This window comes from Podarcis pityusensis (genome assembly GCF_964106645.2).
Source record: "Podarcis pityusensis genome assembly, contig: HAP1_SCAFFOLD_124, whole genome shotgun sequence".
NCBI classification, from domain to species: Eukaryota; Metazoa; Chordata; class Lepidosauria; order Squamata; family Lacertidae; genus Podarcis; species Podarcis pityusensis.
In genome coordinates, this window is record NW_028293371.1 from 50,147 (window position 1) to 67,758 (window position 17,612).

Genomic DNA, 17,612 nt, shown 5'->3' on the forward strand with positions numbered 1-17,612 from the left:
AGGAGTTCGGACACCCATGGAGACGAACTTCGTGAAAGATAGCCAGCAAGCAGAAAGTGCTGAGTTTGAGAATGCTGAGCTCTTTCAGTCAGCTCTAGGTAGTCTGTTGTATCTGTCCCAATGGAGCAGACCAGACATTGCCTTTGCTACCAACCTGCTAAGTAGGGAAGCGTCAAAGCCCAGTGTGAGTGCTTGGCACGGTATCAAGCGGGTACTGCGCTACCTGCAGCATACCAAAGACTTCTGTCTTAAGCTGCCAGCTGAAGGTGAGGCGAAGCTCACATGCTATGCGGACAGTGACTGGGCGAATTCGCAGGACCACAAGTCTGTGTCTGGGTTGGTGGTAAAGTTTGGGAAGTCACTAGTTGGGTGGAAGTCCCAGAAGCAAAGTCTCATTGCGCTGTCTTCTACTGAGGCTGAATTCAGTGCACTGTCAGATTTGTGCCTGGAACTAGAGTTCTATAGATGCTTGATGCAAGAGATCTGTGGGGATTGTAGCTTGCCCATCACGGTTTGGGAAGACAATCAACCTTGTTTGAAATTGGCTGAATCTGCACAATTTAAGGCCAGAACCAAGCATCTGGACATACGTTTCCAAAATGTGTGTCAGAGTGTTCAGTCAGGTTTGATACGGCTGAAGTACTGTGCCAGTCACGGTAACTTGGCCAATGGATTTACCAAACCTTTAAGCTTCCAGCGTCATGGGGAGTTTTGTGGTGGTTTGGAGTTGGGGGTAGGTTCTGTACATACTTTCCCCACAGTAGCGCAGGGCGAGAGGGGGTGTGAGGAGAACCTGAGCTTACAGGGTTAAACAGCTCAGAGTGTACGCCCTGCCTACTGTTGGGAGGGGGGAAATTCTGTGTCATTTCCAAGAGCCTCAAGCCTTTGTTCTCTCTCTACTTTCGCTTTTGAGGAGAGAGGACGTGTTTTCACGATGCTGTTCGCTGTGATAGATAATGGATAGTCTGCTGTAAATAAAACTGCTTTTAGCTGCTAAGATCCTGAGTGGACTTTATTTAAGCACACTGAAGCATGCGCTGGAGTTTTTGAAGCTTTCTCTTACCGCTGCTGATCTTTGCTTTTGCTTAGAGCATCGGAATGTGGAGTTTGGAATGCAGAGGCCTGGCCGGCAAGAGCTGTGCAGCCGAAGCGGGCCGGACGCCAGGCTTATCTGAGCAATAAATCAATCTGCTTCAGAGGATATGCCTCTGGAGGCAAAGGATACAGAATTATGGACTTACAAACTGGTAAGACAGATGCACGCCATGCGGTTTATGTTGATGAATATGGAAAAGTAGACACTAAGAACACTGTTGTGGACTCTTCCGATGAGTCAGAAAGGACTCAAGAGTTTGTATATTTCCCTTTTGTGACCCCACAAGGTAATAATCTGCCTAGGAGTGTTACAGTGCCCGCTACATGCGACGCACCAGAAGACGCAGAGGACCAGAACCCTGGCGGCACCAGAGACGAAGAGGAGGACTCAGATGGGGACATGCCTGCGTTGGAGGAGGATGAGGAAGCTGATGCGGTCACAGAACCAGAGGTCACGCGCTCGTCCAGAACCAACAGAGGTGTCCCACCATTATGGTTGTCCTACTTTGCAGGGTCGGCGTTTCCACAGGAACCTTCCACTTGGGAAGAGATACAGGAGATGCCAGCTGCAGAAGCCAGTCTCTGGAGGAAGGCCGCGCAGGAGGAGATGGATGCACTGCATCAGAACAAGACCTGGACACTCACTGAGCTGCCACCCGGTAAGAAGGCCATTGGCAGTAAATGGGTTTTCAAGGTTAAGAAGGAGTCAGAAGGAGAAGTGCAGCGCTACAAAGCTAGACTTGTAGCACAGGGATTTTCACACCGTTTTGGTGAAGACTATGATGAAGTTTTTGCACCAACCGCGAGGTACAGCAGCGTAAGAATGCTTTTAAGCATTGCAGCCTCCAAGAAAATGAGAGTGAAACACATAGACATTGCTACCGCTTTTCTACATGGGCAGATTTCTGAGGAAATTTATATGAAACAGCCCAAGGGTTTTGTAAAACCACATGAAGCACATTTAGTGTGCAAACTCCAGAAAGGACTTTATGGACTTAAACAGGCTGCTAGAGCCTGGAACCAGAAGTTGCATAAAATGCTGACGCAACTTGGGTACAAGCAAGGCGACGCTGACAAGTGCTTGTACAGTAAGTCAAATAATGGACAATTCTCATATATGTTAGCTTTTGTCGATGACCTGATTATTGCCACAGCAAGTGAGAAAGACTATACACAGATAGTAAAGCACCTTAGCAAAGAGGTGGAGGTCAAGGAGCTAGGAGATGTCCAGTACTACCTCGGGATCCAGGTGGAAAGAGAAGAGGGCGGCTCATTTCTTCTCAGCCAAAGAGAGAAGATCCACGAGCTGATTGAGCACATGCAGATGCAAGACGCACATCCAGTTGCTACACCGATGGCCACTGACTTCCTGAAGAATCAGCAGGATTCGAAGCAGTTGCCAGACAACAATGACTACAGCGATTGGTAAACTTTTGTATTTAGTTACCACATGTAGACCTGACTTAGCTAATGCTGTGGGGATTCTTAGCAGAAAAGTGAATTCTCCCACTGAGCATGATTGGGCAGGTGTAAAGAGGGTGGTGCGATATTTGAAGGGTACCATGAATTGTAAATTAAGGTTACCAGCTGTCAGAGACCCTAAATTGGTTGGGTATACTGATGCGGATTGGGCTGGGGATAACGCTGATTATAAATCAACAAGTGGTCATGTTTTTATGTTTGGGGATGGACCTGTCGCATGGGGCAGATATAAACAGAGCTGTGTAGCATTATCTTCCACAGAATCAGAATACGTTGCAGCAACAGAAGCCTGCAGAGAGATTGCCTGGCTTGATCAACTCATAAAGGACTTTGGGTTGGTGAGAAAAGGGCCTGTCAGCTTGCTGGAGGACAATCAAAGTTGCCTGAAGCTGACGCAGAGTGAGAAGTTCCTGGCCAAAACAAAACACATTGGGGTTAAATACCACTACATACGCCAGATGATCCAGGATGGACTTGTGGAACTATCCTACTGCAGCACCCAAGAGATGACTGCTGACATCCTGACGAAACCCCTACCAAGAGAGAGTTTCCAGAATCTACATGTCAAGCTGGGACTCTGGGTGGTTGAATAAAGTTGTTTATGTTTTGTGTATGTTGTATTGCCTGAGAAGGGGTATGTGGGATGTAAACACAGGAGCAGTCAATGACAACATTCCTAGAGTGTACATGTTAGAACATGGGGAGGGATGTCTGTCCAGCAAGCAGGTAAACTTCCTGGGACGGACTTCCTCCGCATGTGACCTCACCTGTGCAGGTAAATGATAAAAGCACAGGGCAGGCAGCCATCTCTCTCTCTCTGCCATTTTTCTTTCGAAGAAGAAGCATCTAAAGATGCTCTCTTGGCTCTCAGCCAAGAGAGGAGGAAAGGACTATCTTGCTATAAGATAGATTCTGAATGTATGTAACCTTTTTAAGCCTGTCTGCCTTCTGGGATCATATTGTGAACAGAACGTGAGTAAACTCTTTTATGCTTTTATAAAGACTGTGTCGTGTCTTGTATTTTAAGAGGGAACAAAAGGGGAAATTACCAGGGTAATTATTATAGAGGTTCTAGCGAACCTGTGCACACGTTACCGTTGCGAACTTAAAGGGGGAATGTTTATTAACTCTGCTGATATTTTGGAAACTTGTTAGCACAAGTTGGATTAGGATATAATCTCACACTATATCCTCTCCTGCACCCCTGAACATTCCCACACAAATGCCATGGCATCTCAATGGGGCTCCCTTGCCAATTGATGGTAAAGCAAGCCATTGGACAGGCCATCATGCATGAGAATGGTTTTTCAAATGCATTTGAATCACACTTGGACTTTTTTCTAATTCAAGATAGTGCCTCACGGAAGCAGGGAGCTTTGCAGAGTCCTTTGGAGACTGTGGAAAAGATTGCGCAAGAGAGAGGCTTGGCACCAGAAGAAATTCAGAACTTGCTGAACATCACACTCAGTGCCAAGCTTGGTAAAGAAAACATGTTTTGGCTTCTCTTTCCCCTTGGCAGCAAAGTATGTCAAAGGAGCTGCATTGCCCTGCCTTCTCCCTTAACAAGAACCGGGGCTGCTTCGAGCTTGTGAGAAATTATCAAGAGTGAAGATCTTAAGCATGTTAAGCAGTGTCTTTCAATGTCTTGCAGGCACAGTGATAAGCACTAGGCTACTGAAGACTCTGATTCCCATTTCCGTAATAACTGAGGATTCTCTTCTTTCAGCTGTGTCTTGGCTCTGTGCTCGCAAGTGTTCTAGTGACTTTCAGGTAACTTGGAAAGCATGGTAATGATGTCTTGGTTCTGAAGAATGATATTTCCCCCAGTCTGACTTAGTTATCCTGGTGATGATTCAGCTAGATGTTGTACACGCTGACCATATTCCAGAAGGGGTTTGTTGTCTTGGCCTTGCTTTGGCTTACTGATATCTGTCTTCTCCCTATAGGTGCTCATTCTAAAATGGATAATTGTAACGTTTGAATTCATTGATCAGAAGGAAAATATGCATGCTCTCTATGGTTTCTTCTTCCGCTTCTTACAATATGAGAAACTGGTAAGATAAAAAGGAATGTGTTATTTTGAAGGAACTCGCTTTTATTCTGACACAGCATGTTCAGGCAGGCAGGCAGGCAGGCAGGCAGGCAGCTATCCGATGTCGATCCTGCCCGTTCCTCCCTCCACCCCCCTCAAAGACAGCCGCGCAGGCAGCTATCCGATGGAGGGAGGGGGGGAAATCCTGTTCTGCATAGCTATCAATTCGGGTGTGATAGTCTTATGTTTGCATACTTGTGGGAAAATAAAACTAATTTATTTTAGAGCTTGTATTTGTGTGTATTCATGGTATCATTTGTAGACCCAGTAGATGGCAGTGTGGTGTGGAGAGTGTTTTTGGCAGCTCGTGAAACGCTGACCATTCAAAGGCACTATAAGCAAGATATATATCCACATTGTCCTAGCTACGTTTTCCCATAAAAGTATACACTCGAATACATTTGTATCAAATACATTTGGAACAAGTGATTGTTACATTTAAGGAACATTCTCTAGGCAATGAGATTGGGGGGAAATACAAAAACCCATTTCGATACATTTAGAAAAGTACAGCATTTTGAGGAAAAATACATTTGAGTGGAAAAATACATTCATATCCATTCTTAAAGTCAATGAGAAAGATACAGCAAAAAGGATACAATTCGATACAACGAAAAAGGATCCATTCCCCAAGGCACAGTTGACCTTCTTGTAGGGTGTTAAGGCAGAATACGATCTATTTGATATTGGTAGGGTCCTTCTCCTTCATTCCCCTCTCTGACCCTGACTCTCTTACGACACAGGGACCATCCCAGAGTGTGGGCACAACTTCTGCCAGTCCGGCCTGATCCAGTGCAGCGGGGCAAAAAGGAGGCTGGCTTCCTGTCCTCAAGGCTGAGTTGGAGTCCAGAGAAGGAGCCTCGTCCGCAATCGGCAATTGGCTACCTTTGTCAAAGTAGCCAAGACTTTCAGTCTTCAAGAGGGAAAGGAGGAGTCTGTGAGAAGCACCAGGAGCCCCTGAAACTCTTTTGCAAGGAGGATGAAGCCCCCATCTGTGTGGTTTGGGGCAGATCCAAGAAGCACAAACACCACGAGGTGATTCCTCTGGAAGAGGCTGTCGAGGAATACAAGATACCTTGAGGGGGAGAAATAGCTGTGTTTTCTTCTTGGCAGGTGATCTTCTTAATTCTCAGATCCAAAGTAGGCATGGTATTCATTGGTGGTTGTTTATTACCTTAGAAGCAGCCAAGGGGAAGCCTGAGGGCTGCTGGGATGCCTGGGAGGAGGGAGTCAAAGTCTTTCTCTCTACCAGGGGGGCCAAGGGATCTTCCCTTGAAATACAGCAGCTTCATGGGACCATGGCGGGGAGAGAAAAGGTTAACCTCATCCACATCCCCCAGCAAGGTTGCTTTGTACATATTTAGAACACTACAAATGTGAATTGCACATGTCTCCTTTGGCTAGCAGGATGCCTCCTCAATACCCTGCAAAGCAGATAGCAGCAAGGGGTCAGCTGCAAGGGGGTGGGGACTGGGGGCCAGTGTTATAAGGAAAAAACGGCTCCTTTTCCCTTCTGGGGTACCTCACAGCCCATATAGAGTCCTTTTGTAGCTTCTCTATCGGTAGGAGAAAATAACAGAGGCCAACCAGAGAATATTGAGAAGCAAAGCAGCTAGTAAGCCAGATCTTTATTAACTGTTGCAACAGGGTGTTCACCCCACCACACGCAGGACGGAGGAGGAGACCCCAAACCAAGTCCTTATATAGACATTTGAAATTGCCCACCTGGAGCCCAAGACCACCCCTCCATACATCATACATACATCACAGAAGGGGTGGCCTACAACAGATTCCTGTCTGGCAGGAAACCTGTTGATGGGTTTACCTGGCTGTTCATGGGTTTACCTGGATATTCTTTTGTGATGAGAACTACTTACAGTATTTATGTATGTGTTCTGTACTTTTTTTCCCCTCCAGTAAATTACTTTGCTATTATAGCAAGGCCACTGGACCCAAGAAGCCAGTATAATATTCATCTCCTCTCTTTGTGTCTCAGTCAAAGCTGAGTTTTCCCTTTTCTTGTCAGGGAGAGATCTGTCGCCACCTGGAGATTCGGAGGAAAGAGAGAGGGGAAATTCTGGCCTATCAAGCAGACCTGGACAAGGAAAGCAAAGACCTCCTTGGAAGTGTCACTCTTGTTACTAGTGAGGGAACAAGCACTTCAAAAAGCAAGTCCGGACTGAGGAGGGATGGGGAAATCTGCCCATTTCAACTTCTCCCCATTTCTCCTTTTCCCATATCGGTTTGCTATTTATTTATTATTCTGAAAATGAATCAAATGCTAGTGTGGCTACCTTCTTGTATAAATATGTTGATACGTGCTTTACCCTCATAAATACATTTTTTGTGAACATTACCTGGCTGGGTCAACCTTGAAAAAGGCAGAGGTGTGAATTTCAAAAGATTGCTGTTTTGGTCTCCATATTTTTCCAAGAATTGCGAATTAGGTAAGTTCACCTTTGAATGCAGCTAAATGGAGTTTATTTCCCATTGTTGTTTATTATGTGAAAAGTAGTCAAGGAGAAGCCTGAGGACTTGTAAGCTGAGAGGGTGGAAGCAGTTCAATTCAAATCCTAATTCTCTTGCTGATGTTTTGAAGGCTGACCATCTTCCTCACTCAGACCTCCTCAGAAACGGAGAGGCTGAAGACTGTGGAGAAGTTCAGACAACTGCGCCAGTTCCTGGAAGAAGAAGAAGAAAAGTGCCTGCTGAATCATGTGGAAGAGGTGGAGAAGGAGATTGCAGGGAGAAGGGATGAGCAGCTGGCCAGACTCTGCAGGAAACTCTCCTCTCTTGAGAGGATCATCCAGGTGATGGAGGAAAAGGGTCAGCAGCCAGCGAGTGAACTGCTGCAGGTAAGACGGCTCCAGGAAAAGGCTGCCTCCCATCCTTTCTGTGCCCCTTTCATGTACGCAAGGAGTGTAGGGGCTCAGTTGACGGAGCCTCGAGTCAGCTTTGTAATGGACAGGAACACCCCAGAGACCTGGGATGCTGAACTCACCTGAATGCCCACTAGAGATTCTTCAGTCTTCTTGAGGGAAGGGGAGGGGATTTCCTGCTCCTTGCTGATGATTTGCCTCCGAATGCCTTCCCGCTGGGCAATGCTGCCTTCCTGCCCTGCCCTGGGCTTCGCCAAGGATGCAGTCAGGCCTCCTTCTGACATGAGCCAGTCTCTTGACCAAGCTTCTCTTCCCGTTCCCTCCACAACTTCTGGGTGGATCCCCTTCCCCATAGATCCTGATCGGCCCCAAATGGTGCTCGGTCACAGTGACCAAAGAGCATGACAGAGGGACTCATCCAGACTGCGCCACCTTCTCCACTCACAATCCCATATGGCCAGACGTACAAGTGCTTCTGAACGCCCTCTTTAATGAGGCTGGGAAGGCTGACATACTGGCAAAGGCAGGAGAAGCCCTATTACAGAATGATTGCCAGATGTCCCTGTCTCCGGGGGACAGTCCCCGGATTTACAAATCTGTCCCCAACAAAATCCGTCCCCGGAATGTCCCCGGATTTCATATAAGGCTCCCAGATTTATATTTTAAGTGTTGTAGATTTATTAGTAGGGAAGGAATGTTGCGTGATTAGTTCAACGGCAGAAGACAAATCATATGGGGACTTCCAGAGAGGCAAAATGGCGGGTGCCACGGCAATGAGCAGCTCCTGAAGCCAGCCAGAGCCAAGTGCACTACCAGGCTGGCTCCGGGCTGCTGAGACTGCCGCTACCGCTGCCACTGCCGAGGGGGAACCAGGGATGCCCGGCGCGTCAACTGGGTCTCTTTCTTACTCCAGCCTTGGCGTGCAGATCCCTGGTTCAGCCCCAGATCTCTGGAGCGGAAAGGCTCTTGGGCGTGAATATGAAAGGCAGCACCTGTTAGAATAGGTCATACTGAGCCAGTACAGATGAATGTGACTATTGGTTTGCTTCCTCGGCATCCCAGAACTGTGAAGGTTGCCTCAACTGTTGAGCAACACAGCTAAGGAAGAAGGAGTGGAGTGTCTCCGGGGGGAGCATAGCTCCCATTCCCTTCCAAACACACAGACAGGACAGTGTGGTGACACCCAGGGAATAGTTGCAGCAGCCGGATGGCTGGCTGAAACACACACCATTGCACTCTTTTTGAATGGGATTCACTCTGAATCAGCCAGTTAGTGAACTTGGTGCTCCTGTGCAACAAACCCACTACAAAATTGCTCTTCCCCTCACACTTCCAGGTCCCTCCAGCTGGGCTTTTTGAGTGTGATGGGTTGTTCTCACTCCAGAGCAGTTTGTGTTTAAGCTGAAGGTCACCAGGAAAGCAAGGGAGACTAAAAAAATTGCATTTGTTAATATAATAAGGTTTTAATAACTCTAATAATGACTAACTGTGTGGAAATGACTGGAAAAAGCAAAAAAGGAAAATCAAGGCTTTCGACTCTTGGTTTCCTGTAAGAATGAAGGGAAGCTTTGCTTCTGCACATGACTGTGGCATGATGGGAAGTTTTGCTTCTAAGCTTTTCTTCTGCACATGCTGCACAAACCGTTCTAATACTAAGACATTCCCTCATCACCCTAGAATGTTCAGTTCATACTGAGTTCATGAAAACATTCTACTCTGACCTGTTCTTAATTCATAGTTGACCACATCTACGGAACGCGATTGTTATGTTCTTTCACGTCATGCAAAATCAATCATTAGTAATAGTTTAAGTCTTGATAATCAATCACTAGTTATAATTTAATTAGGAGGTTTCATGCCTGTCTAGTTCTGTGCTCCCTTTCCCAACCTTTAATCTATTGGTGATTAATGTAATATGTAACCTTTGCTTTGTACTTGTGTTAACCAATCAGCAATAAGCACATATGTGGCAAATGCTGTAATATTCAATAAAAGGGACTCTCCGAGACTTGCTCGAGAGATGCCTCCCGTATGACACCTTGCCATTTGTCTGTCGCTTATTTCAACCCAACAGAAGAAGATCAAAAGACTCGCCTGGACTAGAAGAGACATCTCATTAACAACTGTAGAAATGCCAAAGAACTTTGGATATCTGCTTGGGAAGTTTCTGATGCAGTATTAATTTAACAAGGAGCCAGGAGTGAAACCAAAAGTAGACTGACCAGCTAGCTGAATCCAATTATATTGCTATGGGGTGGGGGGAAACCTCTAACATTTTACTTTTCGATACTTGTATTTCCAGGGTGAATTGAATGGGGGGGGGGGTTGGAGGAGAGGCAATAAGAAGAGCTAACTTGTCCGTGGCTAGGGGGCGCAATCTGGACGGTTCTGCCGGGGCGCAAGATCACCTAACTACTGCTCTGCGCCTGTGGACCAGGGGTGGATGGTGCTCATTGGGACTGGGAGGGTGGAAGGCAAGGAGGCCAGCAGTAGGTGGAGCCAGAGCCAAGGAGTGGCAGAGCAAATGCGTTCTGTATCTGAGATGGAGTGGGAAGGGGCTGGCGGCCACCACAGCCATCCCTTGTCTGCCCTCATGGAGCGGCCAGAATCCACTGGGCAAATGCTCATCTTGCCAGAGTCTGGGTCTTCTGCTGTTGCTCTCTCAGAAACCGTGCCCAGGTCAGATGTTTCATTTTTCATAGCTGCTTCATCCCTGAGGAAGTTGGAGGTGACGCAACTCCTGCATCTCTGACCTGGGAAGGTTTGGAGGTATTTCAAATTCCCCCCTTCTCCCTTGGCTCCCTGGAAAGAAGGCATCTTGACATTTTGAGCGCATTTCACAGGCCAGGAGCCAAGCACCCCTTCCTGAGGGGGAGAAGAGGCCCAGAAAAGATGAGCCCTTCCCAGCCCAAAGGCGTTCCCCTGAGATTCAGCTTCCGGGCTATGGCTAACCAGGTTAGGAGCAGGAATATTGGGAGTGGGAAGGAACTGATGTCATCTGCCAGAGCAGCTGGCTAATTGAAGGGAATGAGGTGATAACAAGGCTTTCAAATCTGAACTCTTGTTTGCGGCTGATTAGGATAGAGGGAGGTGGAGAATAAGGGCAATCGGAAGCAGACTCAGCGTAGTTGGTTCCTTCTCTTTGTTCGGGTTCCTACGTCACACCAGCAGTTTAAATGGCAACACTCCTTTGCAAGATTGTCCGCCTTTTTAATTGTTGTTATGGAAAATCAATAACATGATAAGTTGCCCCTGCCAAAGGGTTGCATGACATCTGGCTGAAGACTTTTTGTGCTAAAAGTTGAAGCTATGCTGGGGTGTGTGGGTGTGGGTGTGTGTGTCCGTCTGTCCATGTGGCCGCTGTGTATTCAACATTCCACCCCCTCCAAAGAATCCTAAGAACCTTAGTTTTCCTTTCACAGTGCTACGATTCCCAGCACCCTTAACAAACCATTGTTCCAAGGACTTTTTGGGTGTGGGTGGGAGGAGATGTGCTTTACGTGTGCAGTGTGCAGGCATCTCCAAGCACATGTGTGTGGGGATTCAAGACTAACTCTTATGCTTTTCTTCCTTAGACCAGCTTGACGTTGAACGAGAGGTTCTCTGGGTTGAGGAACACACTCCATTTCACAGCGAAGCAGAACACGGGCCGAATGGTCACTCTGCTATTGCATTTGGTGAAGTCAGACTGGATTTGCAAAGGAGCTTGCCCCTGAAGCCAGTTGGTTGCCTGCCTGTGGCTGGCTGGTGGCTTGGCACCACCAAAACACAAAGAGACAGCCCCATGCAACCTCACACCCAAAGATTTCTGCCCATGCTTCAGACATGCAGCCCTAAGAGCAGCTCTGACTCCGACTCTAGGCCCCTCTGCCCCAGTCTTCCTCCCGATGTAGGCTACAGGATCTGGGAAGTCTGATCCAGCTTTGAGGTGTGGTTCCATATGGCCGTTAGTACTGTTGTGTTTTTGCCCCCTTTTGCCTGGAAAAGCACTTTGGCAGATTTCATTGGAGGATTTGGGTGTGACAAGCTGTAGCAGCGCACTAAATAAAACAACTTTGAGAAGCTGAAATATGGGGCTGTTTTCTTTTCTAATAAAAATATTCACTGTGCAGTTCACAGGCACAAAACACAATGTTGATATTGTCCAGGAAATGGGTTTTCAGTTGGAGGGCATGGGTTGCGTGAGAGCATGTTGTGCGGGATAACCAGTCTCATATAACCAACATGCTTCAGTCTAATTAGTGCATGAAGGGTTAACATCATAGAGTAAGCTGTCTCTTCCCCTTACCTTGGGAGTGAGTTCTGATCTATTCTGGTATTGACTTCTTCAGCGTTTAATGTACTGTAGGTTTTTCCTGATTTTATGGTTTTATCTTTCTGTAAACGGCTTTGATGTTTCTTACCATCTGGTGTGTATAAATTTTATGAAATAAATCAATAATTTTGAATAAATAAATAAATAAATAGGAAGATGTAAAACCACAACCTCCGAAATGAAAGCTACTGTGCCTCCAGACAGAAGTTTTTGCCTGGAGGGGGGCCGTATTCTGCAAAGTGCTCTCGATGCAATAATAGTGCAGCTTTCTAATGGACTGTCCACGCAAACATCATTCTGCTTTCTCAGTTGCTCTGCAATGCTTCGCCAGGGTTACCACATCATGGCCCCCTGGGGGTGCGCTCCTGTGTTGTAGCTCAGCAAAAGCAGGGCAAAATTCCTCTAGTATGGCTCATAGTGAGGGCTGCTGAGAGTTGGGAGAGATCTCGGAGGCCAAAGAGTTTGCTTTTCTGCTCAGTACAGGGGATCTTGCCAGCTCTTCACCCCTGACTGGCCGAAGATGCCCATCTCTCATCCAGGCAGCTCCACAGCGTGCCTGGATGATGACTCAGATGGAGCTGGACACACCATTCCTGAAGGATGCAATAATCTTGCAATTGTGGTGGACCAACTACATGTCATTTTGCTTTGCAAGTTGTTCTGTGATGCGTCCCCTGTGCTACTATATTATTATCAGCCAGAGGGGCCCTCTTGAGCTATAAAGTGCAACTTAAGTGGGACAAATCCCCCCCCCCCCTAATTACATTTAGATGGATTTAGGGGAGTGCAACTGGTTTGGTCACACTGGCGTGAAGCCTTGCGGGCCCCACAGGGGACACCACAACTATGATGTTGAATAGACGTTGAGAGGCGTGGGGCACTGAATTTTGGCATTGTACAGGGCTCCCCTGGAATTTGAGATGCCATGGTTCACCACTGAAGAACATTTGTGGTATGAAAAAGGTACCTGGTTTCAGCTGGAAGTTAGGGGGAACTGATTGGAAGGGTCGGAATATGTCTGTCCCGAAACCTTTACAGGCACGAACAGTACTGAATACAGTCTTGCATATAACTGCCCTCCTACTGTCATGAATAGAAACAATCTGTTTTACAGAGGCTGTTAAGCTTGCTCTTTTTACCCCTTTACTAGACAGGCTGTATTTCTGTGCTGTTTTCAGAGTCGGGAATGCCCATTCCTTCATGGCCAGCATGGAAACACAGAAGACTAGCCATTTAGGAGGTTTGCAAAGAGGACAAGGGTGTTACGGGGTAATCTTCTCGCAAACCAGCTTGGCACAGCAGATCTGAGAGGTGGTTTTCTGCTCCCGGAAAGCCCGCCTGGAAACCAGGTTGCCAGGTGAAGGAAGAATGGAGAGATCAACTAACTCACTTGCCTTCAAAGAATTTCTGGTTGCCTGTGGCTACTAGGATAGTGCTTAGATATCAGGCTGGCTGACAAATCTTAAAAAATACAAGGAAAAAGCTTTTTTTCTTCCATTAGCAAAGCTCCTTTGGGGCCCAGAATAGCTAAGCTGAGGAAGAAGTGGCTGGTATTACTTGTTTGTTCTTGGTCCTGATCTTGCCTGCCCTTGCACACTCCTGTTGTCTTTGCATATTTAACCAGCCCATCTGTTCCGATTGGAGTCCTATTCCTGCAGTTCCACATCCTTCTCTTTGGCACTTTGGCATTAGGTTCCAGGAGCTGGACCTGAGCACAGAGGCTTTCTTCTACTTGGACTCGACAAAGGAGCAAGAGTGGCTGACAGCTGTGGAAAAGGCTTTGCGTTCCAAGTCCAAGTACAAGAAAGTAAGTCCAACCCCACCCATTTCTTCAGCAGCCAGACAGCTGTCAGTAGCTGGAGTGAGGAGGAGGAGGAGGAGGAGGAGGAGGAGGAGGAGGAGGAGGAGGTTAGCAAGAAAAAACACCTGGTGTCAGTGGGGTTATTCAAAAGAACCCCACTGGTGTCAGTGGGGTTATTCAAAAGAAGCCAACATTCTTTATTCAAAGAAACCCAAACCGTGCAGGCCTCGTGATCACAGAAACCTTTCCCAACAGGTCTTGCCCCAGTGAGGTAGTTGTGAAGGCTGAAGGTTGCTACCCTCCCACCACTCTCTGAAGTCTCCTCCTCCCCCTGGTCCTTCCCAAGCAACCTGAGACTCTGACACCTTGCCTGTCTTTGCTCCCTCCTCTTAATTTCTCTGTGTTCTGGGAGACCAGCAGGGAGGGGAGCTGATCGCAGCAGGATGGGGAGACCCCCTGGCTTCTTCAGCAGCCTGCCTGATCTCTGCCTCTTGACCCCCGCCTCCAGCCTCCACTTCTGCCTCGGATTCTGGGCTGCTGTTTGCCACAGAATCTTCCTGCCCTCCTGCCTCTTCAGTTTCCAACACCTCCTCTAGCTCACAGTCTGCTCCCTCTTCTCCCTCGGACGACTCAGCGTCGACGTCCCCCCACCAGTTCCCTGGCTCTGAGCCTTCTTCCCTTGGGGGATCCCCAGTTGGTGCCACCTGCCACTCCTATCTGCATCCAGCCGGCCCAGGACAGCAAGCACTGAACAGAGCTGGTAGACATCCCAGTACCTTGCATCTTCTAGGTGCAGCTGGTGCGTCTAGTCGGAATGATGTTGCTCATCTTTGTCAGGAAGGACCAGCTCAGCCGCATCAAGGAAGTGATGAGGGAGACAGTGGGCACAGGCATCATGGGGAAGATGGGGAGTAGACCCTGACAGCGGAATTCCCTACGTCAATCTTTCTTTCTGTCTGTCTATCTCTATCTGTTTTTCTAATCTCTGCCAACCAGTTCCCCCCTCTTTCCTGCTTGCTCTCTAACAGCCATCTTTGCTCCGCCCCTGCAGGGTAACAAGGGGTGTGTGGCCGCGAGGTTTGTCTGCAACAATACCAGCTTCTGCGTTGTCAATTCCCACCTTGCTGCCCACGTGGAAGACTTTGAGTGCCGAAACCAGGATTACAAGGATATCTGTGCCCAGATGAGCTTCCTGCCCCCTGACCAGGGTCTGCTGCAGCTGACAATCATGAAACACGAGTGCGTTTCGAGGGCTTGGAGGGAGAGAGCCTTGGCTGATGTAACTTGCTGGTCTCCGCTATCTGGAGAAGGAAATTGAGTCATGTTTCTGTAACTTTCCTGCCTGTGTGTAGCTCAGGGTAGGCAGCATTTGTTGTTGTTTAGTCGTTTAGTCGTGTCCGCCTCTTCGTGACCCCCTGGACCAGAGCACGCCAGGCCCTCCTGTCTTCCACTGCCTCCCGCAGTTTGGTCAAACTCATGCTGGTAGCTTCGAGAACACGGTCCCACCATCTCGTCCTCTGTCGTCCCCTTCTCCTTGTGCCCTCCATCTTTCCCAACACCAGAGTCTTTTCCAGGGAGTCTTCTCTTCTCATGAGGTGGCCAAAGTCTTGGAGCCTCAGCTTCACGATCTGTCCTTCCAGTGAGCACTCAGGGCTGATTTCCTTCAGAATGGAGAGGTTTGATCTTCTTGCAGTCTATGGGACTCTCAAGAGTCTCCTCCAGCACCAGAATTCAAAAGCATCCATTCTTCGGTGATCAGCCTTCTTTATGGCAGGCAGCATAGTGCTCTCCAAATGTTGATGGACCAAAATTCCCATAATTGCTAAGAACTGGCCTTGCTGACTGGGGCTCATGAGAGTTCCACTTCAGCAACACCAGGAGGGTGCAGTGTCGGCGATCCCTGCTGCTGCAGCTGCACCACTAAGGTTTCTACTAGAGCAGCCAGTAGAGAGCAACATAAACCGAGTGGCAGAGATGTACTAGATTAGATTATAGCAAATGTGGGCAACTTCTCCAGTGATCGGGGTGGGAGTTGCAGTTTGTTAAGGGCAGTAATGCAAAAGCAGAGCGGCCATTTTGCATGGAGAAGGTTCCCGGCTCAGTCACCAGTTTGTGCAGATAGGGCTGGGCATGATCTCTGCCTGAAAGCTGCTGCCAGTCCATGTAGTCCGTCCTGAGCTTGATGGGTCAATGGTCTGCCTCAATATAAGGTAGCTTCCTATGTTCCTGTGTAGTACAGCAGGGTTTGGAGGGCCACAAGCGCCTTGCCCATGAATTCAAGAACCAGGGAAAATTCTAAAAGTCTTTGCTGAAAGGACATCAAAGCAGGGGCCAGGTGAACCTCTTTGGGAGATTATTCTGAAAGGTCGGGTGCCATGACTGAAAAGGCCCTGCCATACTTGAAAGAGCAGGAGTTCCCTGGGAAAGGGCTGCCCCTGCTAACGATTCTAGTCAGTGGAGAGGCAGTGCAAAAATAAGTGGGCCTTCTTCTGGTACCCTTTTCCCAAACCTTGAAACACTTTAAAGGCCAAATGGGATACTCTGAATTGGGCCTGGAAGCAGTGCAAGAGCCAGTCTAGTTCACAGAGCACTAGCCTAATAGGATCATACTGCCCAATCCTAGTTATCAGTCTTACTACATATTGCAGGAAGTGGCAGCAGGCTGCCCCCCGCCCCCGTGAGCTAGCCTGTAGCTGTGGTTTCTTTGCTTTTTTCCAGCATTGTCATCTGATCACTAAAAATGAGCTTCAGAGACTTCTGACCTACGGCCAGGTGAGAGACATCTTTGTGTTATATGTGGTGGTTTAGGATATTGCCCTGTTTATTTCCTTTGTCTGGGATACCCCAGCCTAGGCTAGAGAAACCACTTTCAGACAGTTAGGAGCAAAGAACATAGGATGACTGCGACTTCTACAAATGCTTTTTAAGGTTGCAGGTTTGTGCAACCTGAATTAGAAGCAAGTCCCAATTAAGTTGGAGGGTTGCTTTGGAATAAGTAGGACTGCTCTGCAATTTCCCAGTTAGAGGGCTTTCCTAGCTCAGCACACGCTCCAGATGTTGTTGGACTCCCATCAGCCCCAGCATAGCTGCTGTCCAGCAATATCTAAAGGTCTAAGGTTTTCTGCTCTAGGTTTTGCATCTGTCTGGAAAATCTGTGTTGCTCACATGTTCTTATCAGCAGAGACTTCCATTAAGTCCAATAAAATTGCTGATGCTTTTTGTTTTACATTTTTCTCTCCAAGGTTTGTGTGTTCATCATGTTGACGACCTTTCTCCCACTTGGCATAAGGATCATTGGTATTTTGTGTTGAAACAGAGGCCTGATTGCTGCACCTTATGGTGTTTTTAAACTCTGTGAGTGTAGTCATGCCTTAGCCCTTTGAAAAGGATGCTGCAAGGAAGGCAAGGGGGGCAGCCTCAGACTTCCAACATATGCAAAATCATAATAAAACATTAAAAACTTCCCTAAAGGCTGTATAGTTACTCATCTCCTTGACATCTGATGGAAGGGTGTCCCACAGGGCAGGTGCCACTACTCAGAAGGCCCTCTGCCTGGTTCCCTGTAACTTCGCTTCTCACAGTGAGGAAACCGCCAGAAGGCCCTCGGTGCTGGACCCTGATGCCTGGGCTGAACAATGGGGATGGAGACACTCTTTCAGGGCTGAGGCCAATTAGGGCTTTAAAGGTTGGCGCCAACACCGAGAATTGTGCTCAGAAACGTCCTGGGAGCCAACGTAGGATGCAAAATAATAATAATAATAATAATAATAATAATAATAATAATAATAATATCTTTATTGTCATTGCCCCCTTCGGGGACAACGAAATTACTTGACTGCTCCATAAAAACACTAATTAAACAATACAGTATAATACAGCAAGGGAGATTAGATGACTTTCAAAGTCCGGGCTTCCCATTCAGGGCCGAGATCGCTCTGGAGAAGAAGC

The 17,612-nt window shown here is 47.7% G+C and overlaps 1 protein-coding gene across 1 annotated transcript in view; it reads left to right on the plus strand.

Annotated features, from left to right (window-relative positions):
• Window positions 1-17,612, plus strand: part of LOC308469013 (inositol polyphosphate 5-phosphatase OCRL-like) — a gene marked incomplete at both ends in the record, with an annotated part of 54,910 nt that overhangs the window by 15,144 nt on the left and 22,154 nt on the right. Inside the window, 5 exons of the mRNA XM_081024332.1 lie at window positions 1,383-1,590; window positions 13,556-13,670; window positions 14,455-14,575; window positions 14,693-14,943; window positions 16,383-16,436. Coding sequence (XP_080880458.1) covers window positions 1,383-1,590; window positions 13,556-13,670; window positions 14,455-14,575; window positions 14,693-14,943; window positions 16,383-16,436 — 749 coding nt within the window. The remainder of the gene's footprint in view (window positions 1-1,382; window positions 1,591-13,555; window positions 13,671-14,454; window positions 14,576-14,692; window positions 14,944-16,382; window positions 16,437-17,612) is intronic.